Source organism: Dermochelys coriacea, chromosome 3 (genome assembly GCF_009764565.3).
Source record: "Dermochelys coriacea isolate rDerCor1 chromosome 3, rDerCor1.pri.v4, whole genome shotgun sequence".
In the NCBI taxonomy this organism is placed as follows: Eukaryota; Metazoa; Chordata; order Testudines; family Dermochelyidae; genus Dermochelys; species Dermochelys coriacea.
Genome location: NC_050070.1, coordinates 154,111,292 through 154,135,366, shown reverse-complemented (window position 1 = coordinate 154,135,366; position 24,075 = coordinate 154,111,292). Strand labels below are relative to the sequence as shown.

The window sequence follows — 24,075 nt, the reverse complement described above, 5'->3', positions numbered from 1 at the left end:
AGAGCAAACCCATCAAGCCTTTTGCAAATCAAGCTGCTTCTTTGTAATGTGCAGGGCGGGCAGTAAAGTTTTCCTAGAATGTACCCGCAAAAAGAAAAGGAGTACTTGTGGCACCTTAGAGACTAACAAATTTATTAGAGCATAAGCTTTCGCTCACGAAAGCTTATGCTCTAATAAATTTGTTAGTCTCTAAGGTGCCACAAGTACTCCTTTTCTTTTTGCGAATACAGACTAACATGGCTGCTACTCTGAAACCTAGAATGTACCATGGTCCTAGAGCTTGAGTGACCGCATTTCGGGGTGGGGGATGCTAGTGACCATGGGATATGGTTACTTTGACTCAGGGCTGCTCATTGCAGTGTGGACACCAGAGCCCTAGGTTGAGCACAGGTTAAAAAAAATCTTAATTTAGGGTTTAACTACAATGTAGATGCTCAAGGCCATGATCCCCTAACATGGGTCAGTTGACTCAAGTCCCACTAACCCTGGGCTTACATTGCAGTGTAGACATTCCCTCAGTCATGACTGTCTCTAATGTCTTGAGGCCTGATTCTCCATGACTGTGTAGTGTATTTAGTCATTTGCTATATTTGTGAAAAGTGAATGCAAAGAAGATGTAAAATGCTATCACTTTAGAATCTCAGTGTCTGGGACCCATTTTGCATTGGTGTTTATGCCTGCACAAGGTGCAAGGGAGTAGAGAATTGAGCCCCTGATTGGAAACACAAAGAACTTTAACTAGACATTATAGTTTGCCCATCGTGTTTGGAAGTGTCACTCAGAAACTGGTCAGAGGGAGGGTGACAGGAGGAGCAGAGAAAGAGCATATAGTCAACTGGCAAAAAGTTCCTTGTTAGCATTCTTTTGCAAGACCTGATTGCCCAAAATCAGTAATATTTGACTGCACTGATCAGATCTTTTTTGTGAGTTATTAAAACTGAAACTGGAGTGAGCAAGAGGGAACAGGATGTGGAATGCTGAAATGCAGAAGTGTCTTTCAGCATCTGCAAAAATCTGCCCTTTTGCTATAAATATCTGCAAAAACTAAAGCTGCCAGCAGCCCATTGGAATGCACTGATTTTTTGGTTCTTTTTCCTTTTGCAACTTTTTTAATACTTTGAATACTGAATAACTTTCTGGATTTTGTATTTGGTATTACAATTTCACCTGCCCTGAGAGGGGAACGGCAAGTGCTTTAACAGATAGCGAAACAAGATCACCTTTCAACCTGAAACACCCCTAAAAAAGGAAAGCACACACAAACAAACCCCTGCTTGCCTATACTAAGATCCTACCCATAAATGCAATCAATGTGGTGAGTCATGTGGTTAGATGTTTGGCTGCATGTGTGTGTTCTCCCTGTGTGCTGCCCCAGCTCTGCGCAGTCAGCCGGCACAGCAGACCTCGAGCAAACCACCCGATGACCACAAGATCCATTAAGATATGAAGGCGCCAGGCCATGTTTATTGTTGACAAAGCACAGTAATAGCACCTGGCAGACTCTACAAGGATACTAAGACATGTATGCCCATGACAATGGATGCAGCCTAGTGAATGGCAGGACTTTCCATTCCTCCCTCGGCTAAACAAAGATACTTCTTCTGAGATACCTTTTTATACCCTGATATAAACAAGTTATTTCTGCCTCTGACATAGTTAGTCACTGGCCCCTAACATGGCTAGTTATCACCTTATACATGTTTGTTCGATTAAAACATTTTTATTATGTACTGTCATCCTGACCTTATCTTCTAGGAGGGGTCAGTGTGTTTCTGTAATTCTTGGAAAATGTTTTTGTACCATCCCTGATATTGGGGTGTTCTGGTACCACTTGATAATCGGGATGTTTGCATGAGTACTCTGTGCTTAGCACTTCTTAGGAATGTGTGTTTTTGCAATATCAGGCCTGTTCTTGCTGGATTCTGTGAGCAGGTCCTGCCTCATACCAGGCCTCTGATACAAGGGCTTATGTTTCAGGCTCTCTTCCTACTACAAGTCAGTTACGACACAGTTACAATTTGTGATGTAGATAAGACTTTATTCATACCTGGACATGTCCAATTCTTGTACACCTGGTGAAAATCCAGGATGGTCTGTGGAGACATTGTGATGTTAGGTGTGAGGGAGGAGCATTATAATTTACTTACACTATCATCCCTAGATGAAGAATGCAAAAGTTGTCTGTAATATTTTATAAAATATAGTATGTCCGGCTGTTCATTTGTTTGTTGTTGTATGGTTGCGACTATAGTTCCATGAGTTAATTCCAACAGAAGTAGAAAGCGGATAGGCCAGAAAGTGGACAATAACTCTTGATATTCCCCATTTGTGGATATAGAAAAGGAGAAAACAGGTGTCAATCCCTTTGAAATTGACCTCTGACCATGCTGACTTCAACACCACTGACTTGGTACAAAACAGGGGATATCCAGGCAGAAAACTACAGCAAAGAACTTTGGAGTGGATAAAACTGAACCCTGGAGCTCAGGGGAGAGAAAGACACAGACTGCATGGCTTTGCACTTTGAAAAAAAATCAGTTGTATGCCTCTGTGTTCCTGAAAGGAAGTCTTGCAGGACACCCTAATTCAGTTGGGCCTGCTGAGCAATCACCGTTGGTACATGGGATCCTGCACCTCAGGCACCCACCCCTAAAGAGTTGGAGAATCATGGAATTCCACCCCCAGAGAAGTGAAGGCACAGGGCTTGTCACCTGGAGCGGATGCACTCAGTGAGACTGAGAGAAGTCAAAGGTGCAGATAGCGCTGAACTGGGATCCTATATGCATCATTGTGTTATCAGTGAGGAAGGGGCCTTCTCATGCCCTTTCCAGGGAGATAACCTGGAAAAGAAGGAAATGGTTCTGCATAAATGAGAAGCCTAGTCCAGGTAAGAAAGTTCCTGGCCCTGTTTTCTCTCCTCATTTTCTCCTCTCCCCATTTCTCTCCTGTACCCTTTCTGTTGTCTCTCACCCTCTGTCTCACTCCCACTTATAAAAATGGGCAAAAGCAAAGGTAATTTCCGTTTCAGAGTGTGGGATGGTAGTCGGATTCACTGACGTTCAATGGTTATTGCAATCAGAGCCTGTTTCTTTCTCATTTACATTGGCTTTATACCAGTATAACTCTGAGTGCAGCAGAATTACTCCTGATTTACCCCGGTGTAAGTGAGAGGAGATTCAGGCCCACAGAGGAGCTCAGCAGGGAAACAACACAAGAATAAAGGGCAGGAGCAGAGGAGACAAAGGGGAGGGGAAGAGGGCTATGAGCTTTCCCCCATCCGAGCTCAAAGGGAAGATAATGGGGGGGGGGTCTTGCAAAATCCTACCCCATCCGTGTCCTTTGCTGAAATGTGCTTTTGTGACTCCCTATGGCAGCACTTCGAGAACAGCGGACATTATCCCTGTGCCTGCTATAAAATAAAGTCCCCCAGAGAGGCTATCACACTTTTCTCGAGTGGAGGAAGCAAACTATAATTACAAAAGTCCATGCAGTATCAGTTCTTTAGTATTCTCTATGCTGATGCCAATTAACCCTACTGCACCTGTAGTGTAGATCAGAACAGTAACTCTGTGGTTTGCTTTGCAGTGAAGAATGCTATGAAATCCATGTACAACAGAGATGTCATAAGTAACCCAGTCATATTTTACATACGAGCCAGTGTTTGATACTGAATCTCTAATAAAGTGACACTGTTTCTTTAAGGGATTGTTGAAGTTGCTGGCAGGTTACAGTTCCAGTTTAGAATCTGATATGTCCTCTACTGTATTCCACCCTTGCAGGGAAATAGACTCAATAGTCAGAGAGTCTGTTCTATCTCTAACTGCTGTGGTCTCCTGTCCAGCTTCTACATGCTACAGACAGGCTCCAGATGTTTTAGGTGTTGCTTGAGTCCAGGCATTATGCTTGGTGGGGAAAACAAATAAACCAAAAACCAGAAGCTGAATGTGTAAAGGGGACAACTGGCAGGAAAGTAACACAGCTGGATCTCCATGAATATGAGTCACCCATTTCTTTGCCATTTGAACATTATCCAATGCTGTTTTAGATCCAGAGACACCATAGTGGGGTGTTATTAAACTGTGACACTGCAATGTTTTTGTTGTCTGTGTACTCCAATTTTGATTTCTAAGCACTCTCCCAGTGTGCAGAATTCAGCAGCCATTCTGTACTCGGAACATAATGCTGACTGCCAGATGTACACAAACTCTGTCCTCTCTTCTGGAGACTTTATATTCTTTTGTTGTTCTCTTACTCAAATAAAAACACTTGGATTTAAAGAATTTTGTTTACTCATCATGTATGGAAAAAGATAACAGATAGGACCAGCCAATCTTTTTTTTTTATTCTTGTATTTCCTCGTAAGGGCTTATAAAGTACATTGATCCATGGACTCTGCCCTTCAAATGTTCATGTGGGTTGTAATATATCTTGACTAACACATTGATTTATCTGGATGGCACAGTGCAAGGTGCAAAATGTCTCAGTGTACCAAGAGTGTAATTCATCTGTGAATGTGCAACCAGAAATCGCTTGGCTGAGTTCTGCTGTGTGCTTAATGGGTTAAATAAGAATTCAGCCAAAACTCAAAACAAAAGAAATAACTAAATTAAGAAGGGGGTAATCTATCAGACTCCATGTAGGTCAGAACTGAAACAAGAATCACATTCCTTGGGTTCAAGGCTTTAGAACCAATAGATGCAGGAGATAAGTCACACACACTACACAGCCGTTCATATAACTGAAAGCCTGGTGATACAGAAAAATTTCTACAAGGATTCCCATCTGTTGAAATAAGGCAACTGTCCTGAATGTTAAGGATTGGCTATTCATCCTACAGTAAATGGATCAATATCATGCCTTGCAGTGACATGATATTGTATCAAGACATCATAACTTGTGGTTACAATGTGAGGGCACAACATAACACAGCATCATGGGAAGAAGATGCAAACCTCACACCTTCAATTCCGTACTGAGCACTGGGAATTTGGAAAGCCATTGAGAGTCACAAGGAAAACAGTCTGTCTGAGGCCCTGGCAAGCCAGAAAAGTCTATTTGGTATAAGCTAAGGTGTGATTTTTGAGCTAATATATTTGTGCTGGTATAACTCACTTGCGAACACTTTTGATCCAGTATAAGAAGGGCTTTTTTCTTTTTGTTTGAATGTTGCTTCGGAGGGAGTTTAAGCTAGACTGAAAAAAGACACACTTATGTAGGAAGACTATACTTGTACAACAGGAAATACTTTCCCATGTAGACAAGGCCTACGGCCTTAATCCTGCAAACATTAATACATATGCTTAACTTTTCTAACATGCACAATCCCATCAAAATCAATGGGACTATGGATATAAGTACAGTTTAGCACATGCAGAGGTGTAGCCACCAAAAGGGAGAGGAAAGTAGAGGCACCATGGAAAGAATTCACAAAACTGTTGGTGATTAGGTAAACCATAACTTGCTCATTTACCTTTCTGCAGTTGCATACAACACCAAACAGTTTTTTAATTAAACATCATTATTATTGAAAATATTTGTTTGCTTAATTGAACAGTGACTGTAACAGCCGGCTGCTTAATCATAACTAAACATGTTGCCTTTTTAGCTCAAATGATGGGGGTTTAAGCTTTTGATAACTGAAAATAGGATTTGGACCACAGTTAGTAGAGACCTACTGTTCAATTTTTGCATATATACAAGATGTCTGTGTTGCAATATTATATTCAAGAAAAACAAAAGTAGGAATGAAAGGTACCAGCATATTACCATCAACTGAACTAGCATATTGCTATCAATTGGATCAAAAGTGTGCTTTATAAAGCAAAATGGAAGCATGATTACCTGTCAATCTCCAACATTAAAGGTTTTTATTTAATTTTTTTAAAATTTAGAAGTACTGAGTATGTAATGTTTTGTTTTCCCTGTTTTTGCTAGAGAACTCCTTGGAGGACCCAGAGAAATGGACTGGGAGATTTCTCAGTCCTTCTGAAGACTTTGAATCTTTAACAAAAATATCTTTTCTTGCAAATGTTTCTCATACACTTGAGCTAACCAAAAATTGGCAAAAACAAACTTTTAAACAGTCCAAATAAAAATCCTTTTGTTCATTTTGCAACGGTATTTCTGATGTCAAAATCCCTGCCAGTTCTTCAGGTGTTCTGAGGAAACACAAGGCAGAAAAAACCTGAAAATCTAAGATTACTAAAAAAAAAAAAAAAAAAAAAAAAAGTGTTTTTTTGTTTTTATTTCTTTCGGGCATTCTCTTGACATCTTTACAAAGTAACTAAAGGCCTTGTTCCTGCCATTAGATCTGCGGTGGAGGATGTGATTCATGAGCAGGACCAAATGTCCCTGCCCCAGTTCTCTTTTGCTGGTGCATGGCACTGTTTGTTTGTAATTTAATAAAAAAACCAACCCCCTCTTCCCCGTTAACTTCATTTGCTCTTCCTCTGTTAACTGTAACAGCAGGCGTCAGGAGGCCAAGGACCGGCTGAGCTGCCTGAGCACGGCGCCTAGGATTAATCCTCCCCTGCCAGCTACACAGCGATCCTTCCCTATGGATTCAGCCTGGAGCCACCTGCGTCCCCGAAGCGGGTGAGGAACTACAACTCCCAGCATGCCGCACGGTCGACCTCAGCCGTCCCCGCATTGCGATTGGCTGGTTGGGGGGGCCCCGCCCCCACGTGACTCAGGCCGACAGCCGCGGAGGCTGTCCGGGGCAGAAGCGGCGTGAGCTGCCCCGTAGCTGTCGGCTCCGTCAGGGCCTATGGCAGCGGCGCAGGGGGTTCGCGGGTGTCTCCTGCGGGGGCCCCTCCGCGCCCGGCCGGGCAGGGGCTGCAGCTCCGGGGCTTCTGTGCGGCGGCAGCAGCAGCAAGCGCTTGTGGCTGCTCCCGCCCCGGCTCAGGTGAGTGGCGGGCAGCAGCCCGGGGGGTTAATGGGAGCCCACGGGGGAGTCGGGTAGGCGAGCAGGTGTCTGGCTCAGTCGGGAGGTTGTGGGAGGCAGCTGGGGAGGAGGGAGTTAGCTAGGGAGAGGGGGCCAGAGGGTGACTAGATTTGGGGATCAGATGGGTGCCCGCCCCTGGGGATGATGTGCATAGAGGAGAGTGGGGCGATAGTTATTTAGGGGGAGGGTGCCAAGGAAGAGGGTGTTCTGGAGGGTAGGGGTTACCTAGCTTTGGGGAAGGGGGGTGTCATACTTTACATAGCAATTAACACTGACTAACACTTCTCTGGGGCGAAGTGCGGGGGGGGGGGTCAACAGCTGAGCAGCAGGGAGGTGGGGGCTTTTAAACAAGATATTGGCACAATCATTTGCTCTTACAGAATGTGCCCGGAGACCTTGGGTATCTGTATGGAGGAGGTAGCCTTGTGAAAATGCCTATCGTGGTGAGCTGCAGGCTGCTAAATCTGTCTTTCTTGGAAAGCTGAGTTGCACAGTCAGCTTTCCACTCAAAGTAGCTATCTAGAAGGAAGGAAAAAATGGGTGGACTGTAGATAATTTTAAAAAAATCTGTTAAAGGAGCTCCTGTTGTGTCTTTTCTGTCTCCTTAATACTGAGATGGGCAACTACCGTTTGAACACTGATGGTCTTGGTTTTAGAAGCACTTTTTTTCCTGCTTGAGAGATCCTAAAGTGCTTTACAGAAATATCATGTACAGAAATCCTTGCTCTCACCAGTGAAATGTAACCACATCTGGACTGGAATGTGGCAGCTGGCTAATAGGGGACAACAGTGCCACATGGCAGTTCACAGCTGGGAATGAAGGTGAAAACTGTATCCCTCTAATCTTAACTGTTTTTTAAAAAATTGGGGAAATATCTAAGAATAATGTTCTCTATTATCATAAGTGTGAGTTTATTCAAAGCGGAGGCCTGTGTTTAAAGGGTGACTTTTTAAAACCTCTGTACAAGTAACCTTTTATAATTGGAAATAATGTCATACAGTTGAAGCTCCAGACTTAAGTGTTGTGTTTAGTAACGTACTACTGCTTTAAATTTGGTTTCATTCAACATTTTCTGGTTTCTGTTTAAATATTCCTCTGGAGTAATTGCAATTATAATATCCTAGCATTGGAACTGAAATTGACTGAAAACAATAGTGAAACTGAATTTCTCACTTGTCCAAAATGAGAAAAAAACAGATAGTTAAATGATATATGTGGTGAAAAGTAAATTAGATTTTTTTTTAAATTCTTTCAGTATTTATAATCTACCATGTTACTAGTAAGGAATTCTGTGCATTTTAAAATGTTCAACCTGGATGTGTTAACTTTAAGCAGTAATACCTCCTCTCCCCCTATTACCGGCTGTTTTTTGTCTCAAGTGTAATAATAATACTTATTTCTTAATTACAGTATATTATTCTTTTGTTTAGTAATAGTGAAATTTCATCTCTTTTATCCATTTTGTAGTGAACAGGTCATTCAGCAAAAATGTTTTTCCATTCTGGGTATATTGTACACTATTCAAAAGCACATTATCTGTAAATGCCAGAAGTGGCTCTCTTTGTTGAAGTTGGTCATCTGATGATCAACTGGATGTAACCCAAGAGGTTATGTGGACTTCCTAGTAGGAAGGCTGTTTGTTTACTTTGCACAGCTGTCTTGAAACTGAATTTCCTCAGCAAAAACATTATCCTAACTAGGCTGCTCCCAATTTAACTGTTAGATGCCTCAAAAATTAATTCCACCTCCTCGGTGCCAAACTGGGGGTGGAAGGGCACAACAGAAACATGCAGAGTGTAAGTGTCTGGCACACATCTGCAAAAAATAGGACTTGACATACAAAATAATCACAAGTTTTACATGATTTATTGATTACACTCTCTCACATGGCAACCCCTTAACGAGCAAAAAACAGACTGGGACAAGGTTCTGGTGCTGGTTTCTGGATTACTGGAAGTCCAGTAATATTTTTAAACTGATGGTGAATTTAATACTTTTTTACAAGAAATCAAACTGACAGTAAACAACTTACATGTCAGTAAAATTGGCTCAATAAGTTAGAAAAATGGTGGTTTGGTTTTCGATGGGTCACATAGTAGACTTGTTAAATTATGTGACCACAAGCAGAGCTTTAAGTCTAAAATTGCCGTCCTAGAGACTGCATTTTTAAAATTGCTCAGTCTGGAATACCTTGCTCTTTTGAATGCTGCTTTGCAGGTTTCAAAGCAGAATATTGTCAATCACTTTTTTTTTTTTTTTTTGCTTGCAAGAATGGAAGAGCACTTGGGATATGTGTTGGGTAGATCTGTGACTTTTATGTGTATGATGGTGGCAGCTGTATTGTGGTCTAAAATGTCATCTGAATCCCCCTGTGACTTAAGCAGCCAATCTATGCCCGATATTCCATGTAAAATGGGGTTCTGTATCCCCCTTTCTTCTTTCTCCCTTCCGGGGTCAAATGGCAGGAGGGATATTCTTTCCAAGTTCCTTCCACAAAATAAGCACTCAGATTGGTCACCAGAATCAGATGCTGCTTGCTATAGATTATGCAGATATTCTAAATATGATCACGTTTGCCACTTGGCATGCCCCTCGGTAGGGTTTGAATATGGGGCTCCTTTCTGCCATCCACCTAAATGAAGGAGGAATTATCCCCCGAATACTACCTACTCGTGGCACCGGAATGAGATGTTACACACAGTACATGTTGCAGATCTGTGGTGTTCCTTTGCTTTTTGCATGAGGAATGAAGAGGAGTGTTGTGGGTGGGATGTGTTGGGTGAGGCTATAGCATGCAGCACTTGTGGCCTGCTGTATCTTACACAGGCCCACCATAGGGTTGCCTAAGTAGCTCCAAATAAGCGATGATGGGCTTACTTTTTAAAGACCCGGTGGCAATTTTTACTTACTTGTAGCCCATGGGGTTTTACAGTTAACTTGGGGGCCGCTTTTTCTCTGGGCTTTTTTTTTCTTTCCTTGGGCCAAGCACTGCCCCCACATGCAGCATGATGGTGCAAGCCCTGCCCCTATGCTGCTCCGTAGCCTCGCTCCCTCTGGGTTTGGATGGCTTTTTTTAGACCAGTCATGCTTGTTTGTTCACCCCCAGCAAAATCCTCTACAAATGCCTATTTAGTGATTTGTCAAGACAAACACTTGATCATTTTTTTGTTAGTCTCACAGAGAACTCTGTTAAATCTTCATTGTGTCTGGAAAGTGAAGTGAAGAATGTCTGAGGGCTTCAGCCCTGGGTGGCAGGGCTCAGGTTACTGGCCCCCTGCCTGGGGCTGAACCCCTTGAGCTTTGTCTTTGCTCCCACTCCACCTGGGGGGTAGGGCTCAGGTTTTGGCACCCCCATCAAGATGGCAGGGCTCAGGCAGGCTCAGGCTTCAGTCCCTGCTCCTAGGGTCATGTAGTAATTTTTGTTGTCAGAACGGGGTCATGGTGCAATGAAGTTTGAGAACCCCTGCACTAGGCCATCTTGCGATATTCCTAATGGGTGTTAATATTTCTGGTGATAACTTTTTTAATTTTTTTATATTTGTGGAAAAATTACTCTAGAAAGCACAATCTGATTGACACATCCGGAGGCTTGATGCCCTGTCACGGAGAGTTACAGTAATAGCTGTTTATTTAATATGTATATATATTAAACTATTCAGTGTGATCTTCTAAACATCTTAGTGCTAATATAAAGTGTCAGATTGACAGTCCAGGAGTCTGAAGTCCTTTGTTCACAGATCAGGTAGCCGTACAGTCAGTAGCAGAACAGGCTCCCCCAGCTCCCCCCATCAGTGTGCCTCAACTGACCTTTCAGGTGGGATGAAAATAGTTCAGGGCCCATAACCATTTAATCTTTGGCCTTTCTACTGAGGCTATTGATAATGCCAGTGAGTGCCAACTAAAGAGGTGTGGGGTTTTTTGGTTTTGGTTTTTTGGTAATGTAGACAACAGTCCCAGTAGAAACTGGAATGAGAACTACCAAGCTCATCTCACATGTCTGTGAATAACAATTAGTGGGAACTTGCTGTCAGCACCAACTTAGGTTGGATTGACCTGGAAACGTAGGTAGCTAAGGATGGATCACTTGATGATTACCCGTTCTGTTTATTCCCTCTGAGGCACCTGGCATTGGCCACTGTCAGAAGACAAGATACTGGGCTAGATGGGCATTTGGGTCTGACCAAGTATGGCCGTTCTTATGACTCCTCCCATTACCAGTCCCCTAAACTGTATCCCAGTATAAGGATATGACAACAAGCTAATGAATAGGAAGTTCTAGCAGTTAGGATGAAAACATGATCTCTGTTTTACAGAAGCCTGTCTGCTACGTACCAAGCAAAGATTGTTAATTATTTCCAAGAATACTTTTAGAGGGACCATATCGACATGAGTCTGCAGATCCATATGACATGAGTTAGTGGTGAATCTGTTTGCATCACTTGGGCAGAGGGAGAGGAACAGTTGGAGTCATACTTTCACTGGGGAAAGCCCTGGGTAGTAAGCTTTCTTCTCTTCATTCACTTTTAAGTTGTCAATCTTTTATAACCTTGTGTTACACCAGCTTTTGCATGCTTCTGGTGGAGATTTTTTTACAGATTCTAAGGTTATAATGAGAGATTGTCATGACTAATAACTAGGACTTCTGTTTTATTTTTAGTTTGTAGAAAAAGCAAAAGCATCAATGCATTTGCTTTTAAATTACAAGCAGCTTCTAGCGCTCAAGCAACATTACAATAACAAACCATTTTAAGCAACTGAAGAAAAATACAATTAAGGAAGCAGATCTTGGTTTGTTTCAAAAAGTATGTTTAAATAGCTAAAAGATGTATAAAACTACAGTAAAACCTGCCTTAGCAGCCACCTCTAAAGAGAGACCACCCGTCACAAGTGAGTACTTGGAGGCCATGGAACTTTCCCCTCTATAATTTAACTGAAGAAACTTTGAAGAGCGGCCATCTGTCATTTGCAACCAGTGACATTTTCTTACTCCCTTCAGAGCTGGGTGCCCAGACACCGCTCTCCGCTCTGCCTTCGCTGTTCTCCGGCCGCCCAGTTCCGGCTGCTGGCAAGGCACCCAGCTCAAAAAACAGCTCCAGGCTGTTCAGGGAGCGCATCTTCTACCTGTCTCCCACCTACAGGAGTAGCACACAGAAAATCTTCTCCAAAAAAAAACTTCTGAGGGGGAATAGGCTTAGCTGTATCTAGAGTATGGAAAATAGTGTAAATATCTCTAAACATAGTGCTAGGGCTCCCTTGTTTAAACTATGGAGTGACTAATGCTGCTGGCTAGAGCCAGGCATAATGTGGGCAGGACTGTGCATCCTTGCTTCACCAGTACACCTCTACACTTGACCTTCTGGCATGCAACCTGTGCGGGCAGAGCAGTTCTAGAGCTTTTTCAGCAGCAACTTTGAATAGCTCTTCTGTGTAGGTTTTTATACCATGCCCATCAACGCAGTATCTGAGCTTCTTCCAGTAGCGCACAAAGGCCTGGTCTACAGTGGGGGGTGGGGGAATCGATCTAAGATACGTTGACTTCAGCTATGCTATTCTCATAGCTGAAGTTGCGTATCTTAGATCGACTTAGAATCTCTTACTTTGCGTCCTCACGGTGCGGGATCAACAGCCGCTGCTCCCCTGTCGACTCCGTTTCCAACTCTCGCCCTGGTAGAGTTCTGGAGTTGACGGCAGAGCGATCGGGGATCGATTTATCTACACTAGACACGATAAATCGATCCCCAATAGATCAATCACTACCCGCCGATCCGGTCACTCATTTAACGTTGGGGTTTACAGTCAGATCGTTAACTTTAACCCCTTACCCGTTATAACCTAACAAGGATAGCTAGAAAGTCTGGAACTGGCCACTGTAGTCACAGGATTTAAAATAGTCCTTTTTTCTTTAACTTGCTAACACAAAACCTGTCTCCTTAAATAATTTTATGATGCTGTGTCTGAAGTGCATTAATAGAAACAAAATGCATTGCATTTTTAAGAACCATTTCCACTGCATCTCACACCCCTCCTCCCATTATTCTAACCTTATTTTGTTCCTTTCATGTAGTGACTGATCAATGTCTATCGTAATTATTCAATTGGTCTCCATAAAATCTTAATATAATTGTGATTAATATAAATGGAGAAATGTGAGCATCTACCACCAGATAAGAGCATATAGGTATTTTTTAAAAAAACAAACAAAAACCACTTCTATAGCTCCTCTAATTTGAGCCTCTGAAAACACTTATAAAAGTGGTTAACTAGTATTCTCCCTGTTTTACAGGTGGGGAAGTGGAAGTACAGTGGGGTTAAATAACTTGCACCGCACCCCACAGGTTAATGGCAGAGCTGGGAGTAGAGAGATATAATCAGTAGGCAAAGCTTGGTAGCTTTCAGTAGAGTGAGATTGAAGAACTACTTGAAAAATGTACATCTTGTGGTCTCAAGAGTGCATCCAAGACTTCAGCTTTGGGGTCCATCTGAGCGTGCTTGTTCAAACCTTAAAGGTGTAAAGCTTTTTGAGGCAGTTGTCTATCCAGACTTGCTAATATACTGAAGCATGCTGCTTAGGAGTAGTCTCACATGGGAAGTGGTTAGGGATTAGCCCAAAGGCAGGGAGCGAACTGGCTGCAGTCACCCTGTCTTACTTCAGGGTCTCAAACCTCAGGCTCAGCTCTCTGTGTTAATAGCAGACCATGGATTTCAGTTTGTGTGTCAAATTGTGGTTTCACTCTCAAATTTTTTCACAGTAGCTGTTTCTTTAGCCAGAGGCTTGAATGATCTAATAGACCATGGGATAGGAGGTAGAGGAGAGGGAAATGGAGAGTGGCCACAGGGAATATGAGTGGAGAGGTCCTTTATATAGTCTTACTCTAACTCAAAGGTGTGTTTAAACTTGACATATTGGGTGGGGAGAAAACCAGGCACAAGCTTGATAGGCGCCATTAATAGGTTTATTCAAGAACAGAAAGATTTAGAAATAAAATTAATGAGGATATTGTGTTATTGTGAAGTGGAGAGGGAATCCCACAGAGTTCTGAAGCCTGTACAACACAACCTGCTCTTACTTACTCCGGATATGCACCAGTGTAACTCCATTGATTTCAGTGATGTCCAGATTTATGCTGGTATAATAGTTTAGAATCCAGCCATATAATCTAGATGACTGTAAACATGCCTGCATTTCTGAGGCATACAAGTGTAGTTTGAGCCTCTTAGAAAAAGCATTCTAGTCTTTCACACAATGTGTGTTGAACCTGCAGGCGTCAGCAGAAACAAAGTTTGGCAAATAGCTCTTTCTTAATTAGTTTGCTCTTGGAATGATCTGTTCTATCGCTTGAATGTATTTTTTTTAGATGTTGACACTCTCTCTGCTTTTAAAATAACTATTTCTGGAGTGCTTTTCTAAAGTTTTAATCGCCATCCACAAACAAGTCTGGATTTGTTCCCCAAGTAGCTAAGAAATGAGGTCAATCCATTCTGAGGATCAGTGGTTGCAATTTCCTTACTTGGAAATAGATAAAAGACAAACTTTCCTTTAACTCTCTAATACCCCCATTCTTAGGGATGTTTTGCTGGACCACTGGTCTGTAGTTGATCTCCAGAGTGGAGTCCTTGCCTCATGCTGTGAGGATGGTCAGTGCTTCATAAGTAGGGGGTTATGACACTGATTAAGGAGCCAGCAGCAGCAGCAGCTGCTGACGTTTGGAAGCAGCTGACAGCATGATTTCCTACCAGCACCCCTCTGTGAAAGGGATGAGATGCAGAATTATTTATAACTAAGATGTTTTTAATCAAGCATCAGCTTCTCTTAATGGCCCAGTAAGTAAAGCGGTGGCCCGTGGGCTGCTGCTAAACTTTAACTCTAGTGCACTAAACATTGTGTAGGGTTGCTAGTTTTGGTTGGATGTATTCCTGGAGGTTTCATCCCCTGATATAATCTTTAATTCCTGGAGGCTTCAGGCAATCCTAGAAGGTTGGCATCCTACTTGGGTGGTGGTGGTTCTTCTTCCCCCCCTTTCCCCCCCCCAGCTTTGTTAGCTGCTGCTTGATATGGTTTGTGTCTTGAGCAGCACTGGTTTGAAACTTAGATTTGCCTATCCCACCCAGGCCTGGGAGTCTCTTATTAGCTCTCCCCACATTTGACCCCTGTTGTACAGTTCTCTGACCCCCTTCCCTTGCTGGTGGTTTACTTCCTTTAATTACACATGCATAGAGCGCTGCAAATCTGCAGATATCCCCGGACCATTTTTGCAGATAAGATACAGATGCAGATGTATCCACCCAGGGCTCTATGCATGCAGGAGCGTGAAGCAGGAATTTCAGATAGTGTTGCAACCTGGAATAACTAGTCCCAAATGTGTTGTGCTTCTAGCACTTTTAGGCACACACAAGGAGAGGTGAACAGCATTGTGTTAGTTACAACCTTACTTAAAACGCTGTCATATTACTATTAGGGGTTTTAGCACTGCCCTCCCTGACTAGTTACACAGAGCCTTTCACCTGGGAATCATGTTAGCCGAGCCGTGTCCACAGCACAAGGCTTCAAACACAATTCAAGCTGGAAAACCATACTAAATATGTCTGTTGCCCACAGATTTAAAGAACTGTTCAAAGTGGCCCAATTTGTTCTTACATTGGACAGGGCCTTTTGCCTCATTCTTGAACTTTCACAGGCAGAAGGCTAGTGATGTACTGTGAGTTCTAACTTTTAGTTCTTCTGCTAGGCAGCAAAATGCCTGGAAGGCTCATGCCCAGGTTGATCAATTTGAGGACCACAATGAGGGCGTCTTGCTGACTATTTTGGGTGTATATCTTTCCCTCTGTCTTTATAGATTTCAAGAATCAAACTGTCCATGCAAAATGCTTTGCAGAGAAGGCCTACAGCAACTGCTGCACAAAGTGGCTAACTTTAATATGGTTCCTCCCCCTTTATCTTAAATATGCAGCGTGATGCAATGGAATTAAGCAGGGGATAAGAGTCAGGAAACCCCTGGAACTCCTTAGCTGTTCCACTGAGACTCGCTTTTTGGTCTTGGTCAGAATCACGTGGTTTCTGTGTGTCTCTGTTTTCCCCTTCCATAAAATGTGGATGATTATTTCCCTGTGAAGTTTAGACTCAGTTAACATTTGTACAGTGCTTTGAAGATGAAAACAGCTACCCCTTGTTTTGTTGCTTTTTCTCTTCAGGAATTGCCAAGCACACGAAGAAAAGGTTTCCTAACTGAACATGCTGCCCCTTTCTCTGCTTTCCTGACTGACAGATTTGGCCGTCAGCACAACTACTTGCGGATCTCCCTGACTGAGAAATGCAACCTCAGATGTAAGTCTGTCTTCTTCTTTCTCCATGTCACAGTGAGGTTCATGTACTCTACAGGATATGGTGGCCCACCTGTAGGAACTCGAGCTGGGGAAAAAAATTTCAATAAACTTTTTGCGTGAAAAATACTGATTTGGCAACACCCATACTTTTGCCATGGGTTGGCCTCCCTCCAGACTTAAGTGGCAAACTTTATTTACAGACCTGTCAAGTAGGTGTAAAGTTGTTTTAGGAATTAGGCCGCCGCCTTGTCCATGGATTGCTAGTTTGACTCTGTTCTTGCTAGCTGTATTTCTGCAAGGCAGAACAATTGGCAATTACAGGCAGTTGCTATGCAAAGTGCATCCAAGTACAGTGTTGGATCAGCCACTGGCAAGGAACCTTCCATTTGCCCATGTATTTCTTGATTGCTCATTCAGGTCAGTACTGTATGCCAGAAGAGGGAGTTCAACTGACCCCTAAATCAGAGCTGCTCACTACCCAGGAGATAATCACCCTTGCCAGGCTCTTTGTGAAGGAAGGTGTGGACAAGATCCGATTGACTGGTGGAGAACCACTCATCCGGCCTGACGTGGTTGATATTGTGGGTAAGTTTCTGATCTGGCTTTCTCCTCCTTTAACAGCGCCACAAATCATGCAGCACAAAGATGTCTTGGCCTAATCAAATTGAGTAGCATGGCATGTGGGCTATGCTCTGAGGGAATGTTCCCTATCATGATCTGAGAACCCTATTCGTGTAATAAAATGTTCACGAATAGTCTCTTCCATCTGCAAACACCATCTCCCTCTGCACCCTACCAAATACATGCAATATGGGGTTATTGCGTACAGCAAACTTCCAGTGCTTTGCACCGTTCTGTTTTTAAATCTCCCAAATGATGGGGCTTCTTCCACGTCACATCCTGTACCAGCCGAATCCTGTGCATTGTCTTCATGTTCAGTTTCAGAGACTGAATTCCAGCAGTCCAGCCTGGAGGTGACACATGCATGGGTCGCTGCGGGCAGGTTCTCATCCAGGAGGAAGGGAAGAAATTTCATAGCAAGCTGCAGGTAAAAGAAGGCATTTTTTAGATACTGGTGCTACCTGATCAGCCCAGCATATTGAGGAGTCAAGTAGGGACTGAGGCTTTGTGCCTGTCTGACAAATGGGAGCTGTCTGCCTTCAGTGGCAGGTGGAGACACTGTCTCTGCTAGTTCTTCAGAGCATTTCCACTTTCTGACTAGGTGTCGTATCCATCTTGCCTCGATTCAGCTTGAGCCAGCTGCACTTCATCCAGGAGCTGATTTCTGCCCCCATTCCCCCCCACAAGACATTCTGACATCTTGTTAGTGGCAGTGGTTCCACCACTTGAGAATGAGAGATGTAGTTGAGTGCAATGGGCACCCCGTTGTCTGCTGAGTCCAGAGGGTCTGACTAAATCCCAGTGGGCTTATGTAGATATTGAAAATAACAGAGGGAATAGTATGGATCCCCATGGGACTCCGCAGATGAGTGCCTTTGGAGTGGGGCAGGGGCAATTGCCTATTGCCATTCAGTCTACGGGAGAGGAATGAATGGAATCACTGTAGTCTTGGGCCACCTACTCCTGCTACATCATATAGCTGGGTTAGTAAGTGGTCCTCTGTGTCAAAGGCAGCAAAAAGGTCCAGCAGTGTGAACATGGAAGTCTTGTGTCCATGGCCTTAATGTCATTTAGTGCGAATGGAACTGTCTCTGTGTTGAGCCCTGATTGTGAGACATCCAGGATGTTGGCCCATGTCATGTGTGGTTATTGGAGCTTGGTGGTTACTGCTCCTTCAGTTATTTTGTCTAGGAAGGGGAGGCTGGAGACCAGATGGTTGTTGGGGAGATCTTCAGGGTCCAGTGATGGCTTCTTGAGCATTGGGCAAACTCTTTTTCAAAGAGTTTTGTAGGTGTGCTTGTCTGAAGGAGACATTGATTATTTCCATTGAGAGCGGGCATAGTTGTTCTTCGCTGGCTTTTATAAGCTGGGTAGGGCATGGATCCATTTCACAGGTTGTGTCTCTAACATTTTTTAGGGCTGCTTAAGTTTGTTCTGTGTGATGGGGCCAAACTGTGTCAGGATGGGTAACAGAGTCTAGTTTGAGTGCAGTTTCGTTTGGTCCAGTGTGTTCCATACATTTTCAACTTATCTTATCAGCAAAATATGCTGACTGCTCTTCCCCATGCTTGGTGCTTGTGTCAGATATTTGGGCTATGCAGTCTGGATGAATTAACCAGTTCGCTATGCAAAATAGCCGTGCTGACCTTGGTAGTGGAGGGGTAGAAGCCTCATTTTGCATCCATGATTGCAATGGCGTAATCCTGTAAGAGTTGTCTGTGCTGCTGGAGGATGGATTCAGAATGTGGTTTGCACTCAAGCTTTCTGCCTGTGCACTTCACTTGCTGTAGCTGATCTGTGAACCCGAGTGATCATTTTGGTTTGTGTCGGGGCGAATGGGGCAGGTTGGGGCCATTTGTGTTAATGGTACTGAATGTTCGGTGATTGTACTATTGGATTAACTCATTGGTGTCTTGGGCCTTGTATTTGCGTGGCTTATTCTCCTAGGGTGAGTTGAAAACCTAGAGAATTCAGGGGTCTACACATATGCATTTTTTTCTTCTTCTTATAGGTTGTCCTGTAATTTGCTGTGCATGTGTCTGGCACCTAAAGACACGGTCCCCAAATAAAGGGCTTGTAATTAACAATGGAGGGAGCTTTCACTGAGGCAACACAGGTCCACTGCTGTATTTTCTCCAGACTTCCAAGGGACGTGCCAGAGGCACCATTACTGCAGCAGTTTGAGAACAGAGTTGTGGATGGGGAAGTGACTAGCCCTACAGATGAAGGCAACCAGACTGGATTAGCACCAGTCTGCATTTTCCTGTATGGAGCATTGTGTGCTGTGACACTGTTTGAAAACAGTTTAACTGTTCAGTGGTGCTGGAAAATAACTCCTCTTTTAGAAGTTGTTAGACACATAACGTGGGAAAGCCTTGCATTCAGTTAATCAATAAACTCCTAGTGTGTAGTCCTGTTAATTGCAATAAATAAGTAAATGTTTTACGAATTAGTGGAGCACTATTCACATTAACTCCAGTGTGATTAGAAATAGAAACCCAGTAATAATCGGAATGTAATAGAACACAACTGTGTAAAACCACCAGTGACTGGTGTTAGATAAATATCTGTCTTTAAGGGAGTGTAAATTTCAATTATTGCCCTTTTAACTGAAGCATAAATCATGTCCTGCAGACATAGATTTGGAATTAGTATCTTAAAGTGGACTTTGCAAGATTATCATTTATAATATACCCTTACCTGTTAGACATGGTTTACATTTCTGAATTTTGCCATTTGTAATAGTCTGTGTTTAATCATTGATGGTGTTTTTCATTCGAACTGGACAATGAAACCAATTTGGTCCATTTCACTGCCTCTCGTTAATTCACTTTTTGGATTTCATGTGTTAGTACAGTGCTGTTTTGTTTCCAGCATTGCGGGGAAATATTTATGTTTCTTAACTGAACCTATGAAAACACTCCTAATTATTTTGGATTTTTAAACCCTTTTTGTGTCTCACTGTACTTTAAGGCACCTTGCAAATCCTAGTCATGACTCACCTGCCTGCGAAGCTTTCCTTAAGCAGCATGCAGTGCTTAGGGTGTTTGGCGATCCTGGTGCTCTGAAGTTAGCTTAGTTTTTCATTGAATAAATGTTCTCTCTATATAAAGTGCAATATATCTGCTAATAGTAAAAGTCTCTAAGAGATAGAGGAATAATCAGTAGCATGTTCTGCTAAGACTCTGGGTCTGTACTTTTTTCTTTTTTTCCCCGCTGCAATAATTTGGCTTGAAGCCAACATGGGGAAACTAGGTTCTTTAATCTCTTTATCTACAGGCCTGCTGCAACTCTTCAGATTATTTAGAAACTCGTACACCATGAGTCAGCAGCTACAATTTACTGTAGGTTATGTCATGTCCTTTTGCCTGCTTTGAGCACAAGTCCCTGAGGTGACTAGTAAATGTGGTATAGATGAGGCCCTACCAATTTCACAGCTGTGAAAAAGTGTCATGGACTGTGAAATAAGCCCTTCCCCATGAAATCTGATCTCCCCTGTGCTGCTCAGAGTGCCCCAGCTGGGGTGGGAGGCAGGGGAGGCTCCTAGCTGCAAGTCCCAGCCAGGCGGGGGAGGAACAGGACTTTTCCTTCCCCCTGCATGGCTGCTCTGGGGAGAGTGGGGGGAGATCAGACCCACCTCCGGGTACCTGTTGGGTTGGGACCCCCACTGTTACAACACTGTGAAATTTCAGTTCGAAACATCTGAAAATGTGAAATTGACCGATCTAAAAAAACGCTCAGGCATGAAATTGATCAAAATGGATCCTGAATTTGGTAGGGCCCTAAGTATAGAGTCTGTCTTCCCTAGGTCAGCCAAGGCTCCCTAGATTTGTATCAAATATATATATAATAGAAAATTTATATCTAATCTGATGGCTGTTAAGTGGTCTCTGTCAGTATGTCTACACTTAAAATGCTGTAGCTCTTCAGTGTGGACCCTACCTATGCTGACGGGGGGGATTCTCCCATCAGCATAGGTAATCCCCTCTCCAAGAGGCAGTAGCTCTCTGCCTAGCTCTGTCTACACCGGGGGTGAGAATGGCATAGTTACGTCTCTCAGGGGTATGGATTTTTTACACCACTGAGAGATGTAAAATCCTAGTGTAGACCAGACTTGCGAAATTAGCTTGTGGGAGAAGGGAGTGGTGTCTCAGCTCAGTTCCTAGTGGACAGACATCCCTAACACTAAAACTTCCTTTACTCAGTGTGACATCCCGGGGCCAATCCATACTAATGAGTAGCTGTGTCACCCTCACCCTGTAACCTAGGCTGCCCTTTACAGCACCTTTCTGCTGTAGCCTCCAGTCTGAACTGCTCACAAACAGCCTCCAACATGCAAATCACGCCCAGCTATGTCTGTGTGTGGCCTGCAGCCAGCCACACCTTGGCTCTTATCAGCGGTGGTTATGCTGCAAGGTGACCCCAATACATCCCCAGTCTCAGATCTTCCCCCCCCCCCCCAGAAATGTATGACCTGTACTGCCCAGCCCCCTCCTGGACAGTGCAAATATGTTACGTCCATTATTCCTTTAAGGGAATAATATGCACCCAACTTGTTACTCCAAATAGAGTTACCCAGACACTTCAGCATGAACACACTGGATTAGATAAAACAAGTTGACTAACTACAAAGAGAGATTTTAAATGAGTACAAGTAATGAGGCATCCAAGCCAGAAATGATTACCAAAAAAAAAATAGAGAAAACATTTATTGATGCCTAACTTAACAAACTACGTTAGATTCAAAGAACGTTTTCTCACCACATGCTTTCAGCAGTGTTACTGACCAAATTCTTTATGTCGGGACCCTTCCCCCAGAGGCCAACTCATGCTTCCTTTGTCTCTTCGGGGAAAGTGAATGCGATAGGCAGAGAGAGAGGACTCTCTTGGGCTGTTCGTCCTTCCTTTTTATAGCATCAGTTCCTTTTAGAAAAACATTTTCAGCTAAGAACCAGAAATCAAAGAATATGTAGAAGGATGTTCTCTGCTGTTTTTTCAAGGTGTTTGAACTTCCTTTGTCTTCCCTTCCTGCTTGATGACTCTGTTAACCGCTTAAATGCAAATTAAGCAGAGCGTCATTCTTTTGTTTGAGACAGACCTGTTTGCCAGTTTCTGTTTGGCCTGGGTGGTGGGGTCTGGAATATGTGTTAACACCATACAGAGGAATCTTATAACTTCATACAAATTTGCCACACCTATCCTACTAGGACAATACTGATTAGCAAATTATGAGTTTACAAATTATACCTTACAAGACTTGTACCAAGATTATTATAATAGTGGGCAAGGTGTGAACACCGGTGTATCCGTCCCAGTCATTCATTGGCTGTTGGTCCTTTTGTGGGAAGTGTCGGGAGAGAGAGCCACAGGGCTCCTAGAGCAGGAATTGGTGCAGTGCAGAGTATTTTTTATCAAAACTTAGAACAGGGGGGAACTTGCCTAAGAGGGACTATGCTGGTAGCTCTGCTGGCCAATAGCAGGATCCCTGCAATAAGACTTGTCCAAAAAAAACAAACACATTTTGGGTCATCAAACAATTATACGTCTCTTAAGCAATTATTTTTATGGGTCTCATTGAAAACAGAACCTTTGTCTCTTCCCTTTATTTATATAAAAAAAAATTTAATATTTTGTTAATGCCTCATGTTTAGTCTACTCCTTATTTTGGTTGTTTGTCTTTGGCTTTTTTGATAGCTTTTTCCTCTTTGAAATACCTTGATATTTATAGAAATAATGCAATTAGTCTGGGCAGGTCTTAGTGACATTTACAAGGCTGTTTATAGTTTGAAATGTATTAGTACATTTATATATATGCTTGTGTACACCCTCTCCTCTTCCCAACCCCCTTAGCTGACTGCAGCGACAATTAAATTTAGCAGGCATGTACTTTGGTCTGATTGTTGCTGTCCTGGAGCGTGCTGGCATACAAACATGCAAGATACTCCAAAGGACTGTTCTGCATTCCGATTTGTTAGAAACACCTTTTTAAAATACTGTTGAGGGGTGCGAGGGGAGGATTTTTCTTTAAGCTGCTAAGAGGTTTGTGCAGCTTTTTTACTAATATTTCCCCCTGAGGATCTCCAAGCTGATGCTGAGGACTGTATGGGGTTATGGTTGGAGATTTTGCAAAATAAAGAGTTGCCTTATTCACACAGCCCCATAAGAGTGCATGGCACTTTACAGACAAATAAATGCATTATTCAATGCATCTAAATGTTTTCCAAACAATTTAGTCCTGCAAAACCAAATCAACTGTGTCTCAGTTGCATTATCTTTAATACTGGTGATCTTCCCATCCAGTGGCTGAAAATCAACTATGACCTTTGCTTTGAGGTAGAAAGAACTTTGAGCGGTTCCTTTGTTTTGTTTTATTATTAGATACTGGATTGCATTTTGCTAGGAAATTGCACCTTTAAACTTATCATTAGGAGGGTAGGGAGCCATCAAAAGAGAATGTGCCATTTTCAGAGAGAATGTTCTGACCATAAAGGGGCAACAAACATAAAAGTGGTTGTCATTTTTTATTTAAAGCTAAATGCTGCACTTCCACCTCAGACTCCTGAGTTAGGTAGTCTGATCTTCTTTCCCACTCCATTTGGTCATTTTGCCATTTGGCTTTATTTGTATGTATGTAGCTCCTGGTTTGTCGTTTGCTGAAGTGATTACAGGAGGCATAAAAGCAGACTTAATCCAGCAGCACATGTTTGTATATGAAATCTCTCTCTAATTGCTACTGAGTTTACTGGTCAAACAGTGCAGCGTGGCGCAAGATAACTGCAAATATTTTACTGCTTAGCCTGCACAAATAAACAAGCAGGCAAGGATAGTGGCTGGTCGTGGTGAATAACTACAGACACTAAGGATTAGTTCTCCCATCTCTAATTTCTCATCTCTGGGTTCTGTCCAGTCTGTTTACTACACTTTGCAATATTGTGCCCTCCATTAGAGTCTCCAGTGAATTGTCTAGTTGTGTATCCATTACACAAAGAAAGAGGCACTGATAAGAACCACATTCTGCTCTAATTGGCTAAATTCAGCTGGTGCCATAATAGTTTACTGCTGGAATCCACCTCGTTCAGGCTGCAGCGTGAAAGTCTGATTGTACTCTGCTTAAACCTGTATTTACAACATCTTTCCAGCAGTGACATCTGTAGTGACTCCTGTTGTTTCTCTGTTGCTGGAAGCTTGG

At 42.9% G+C, this 24,075-nt stretch overlaps 1 protein-coding gene and 1 long non-coding RNA gene across 5 annotated transcripts in view; both read left to right on the top strand.

The window, feature by feature from the left end:
- Window positions 1-6,537: 6,537 nt before the first annotated feature.
- Window positions 6,538-24,075, top strand: part of MOCS1 (molybdenum cofactor synthesis 1) — a 44,469-nt gene continuing 26,931 nt past the window's right edge. The window contains exons 1-3 of one of the 4 annotated variants that reach the window (XM_038394388.2): window positions 6,538-6,904; window positions 16,134-16,266; window positions 16,683-16,850. In XM_038394388.2, coding sequence (XP_038250316.1) covers window positions 6,767-6,904; window positions 16,134-16,266; window positions 16,683-16,850 — 439 coding nt within the window. In that variant the 5' untranslated portion in view covers window positions 6,538-6,766. Of the gene's footprint in view, window positions 6,905-7,323; window positions 7,387-7,524; window positions 7,766-16,133; window positions 16,267-16,682; window positions 16,851-24,075 lie in introns of those variants that run through there. The other 3 variants (XM_043511619.1, XM_038394389.2, XM_038394392.2) reach the window with 3 other exon arrangements.
- Window positions 18,592-19,296, top strand: LOC122459472. The gene is made up of 2 exons (XR_006280186.1): window positions 18,592-18,705; window positions 18,898-19,296. It is a non-coding gene; the product is annotated as an uncharacterized LOC122459472 (long non-coding RNA).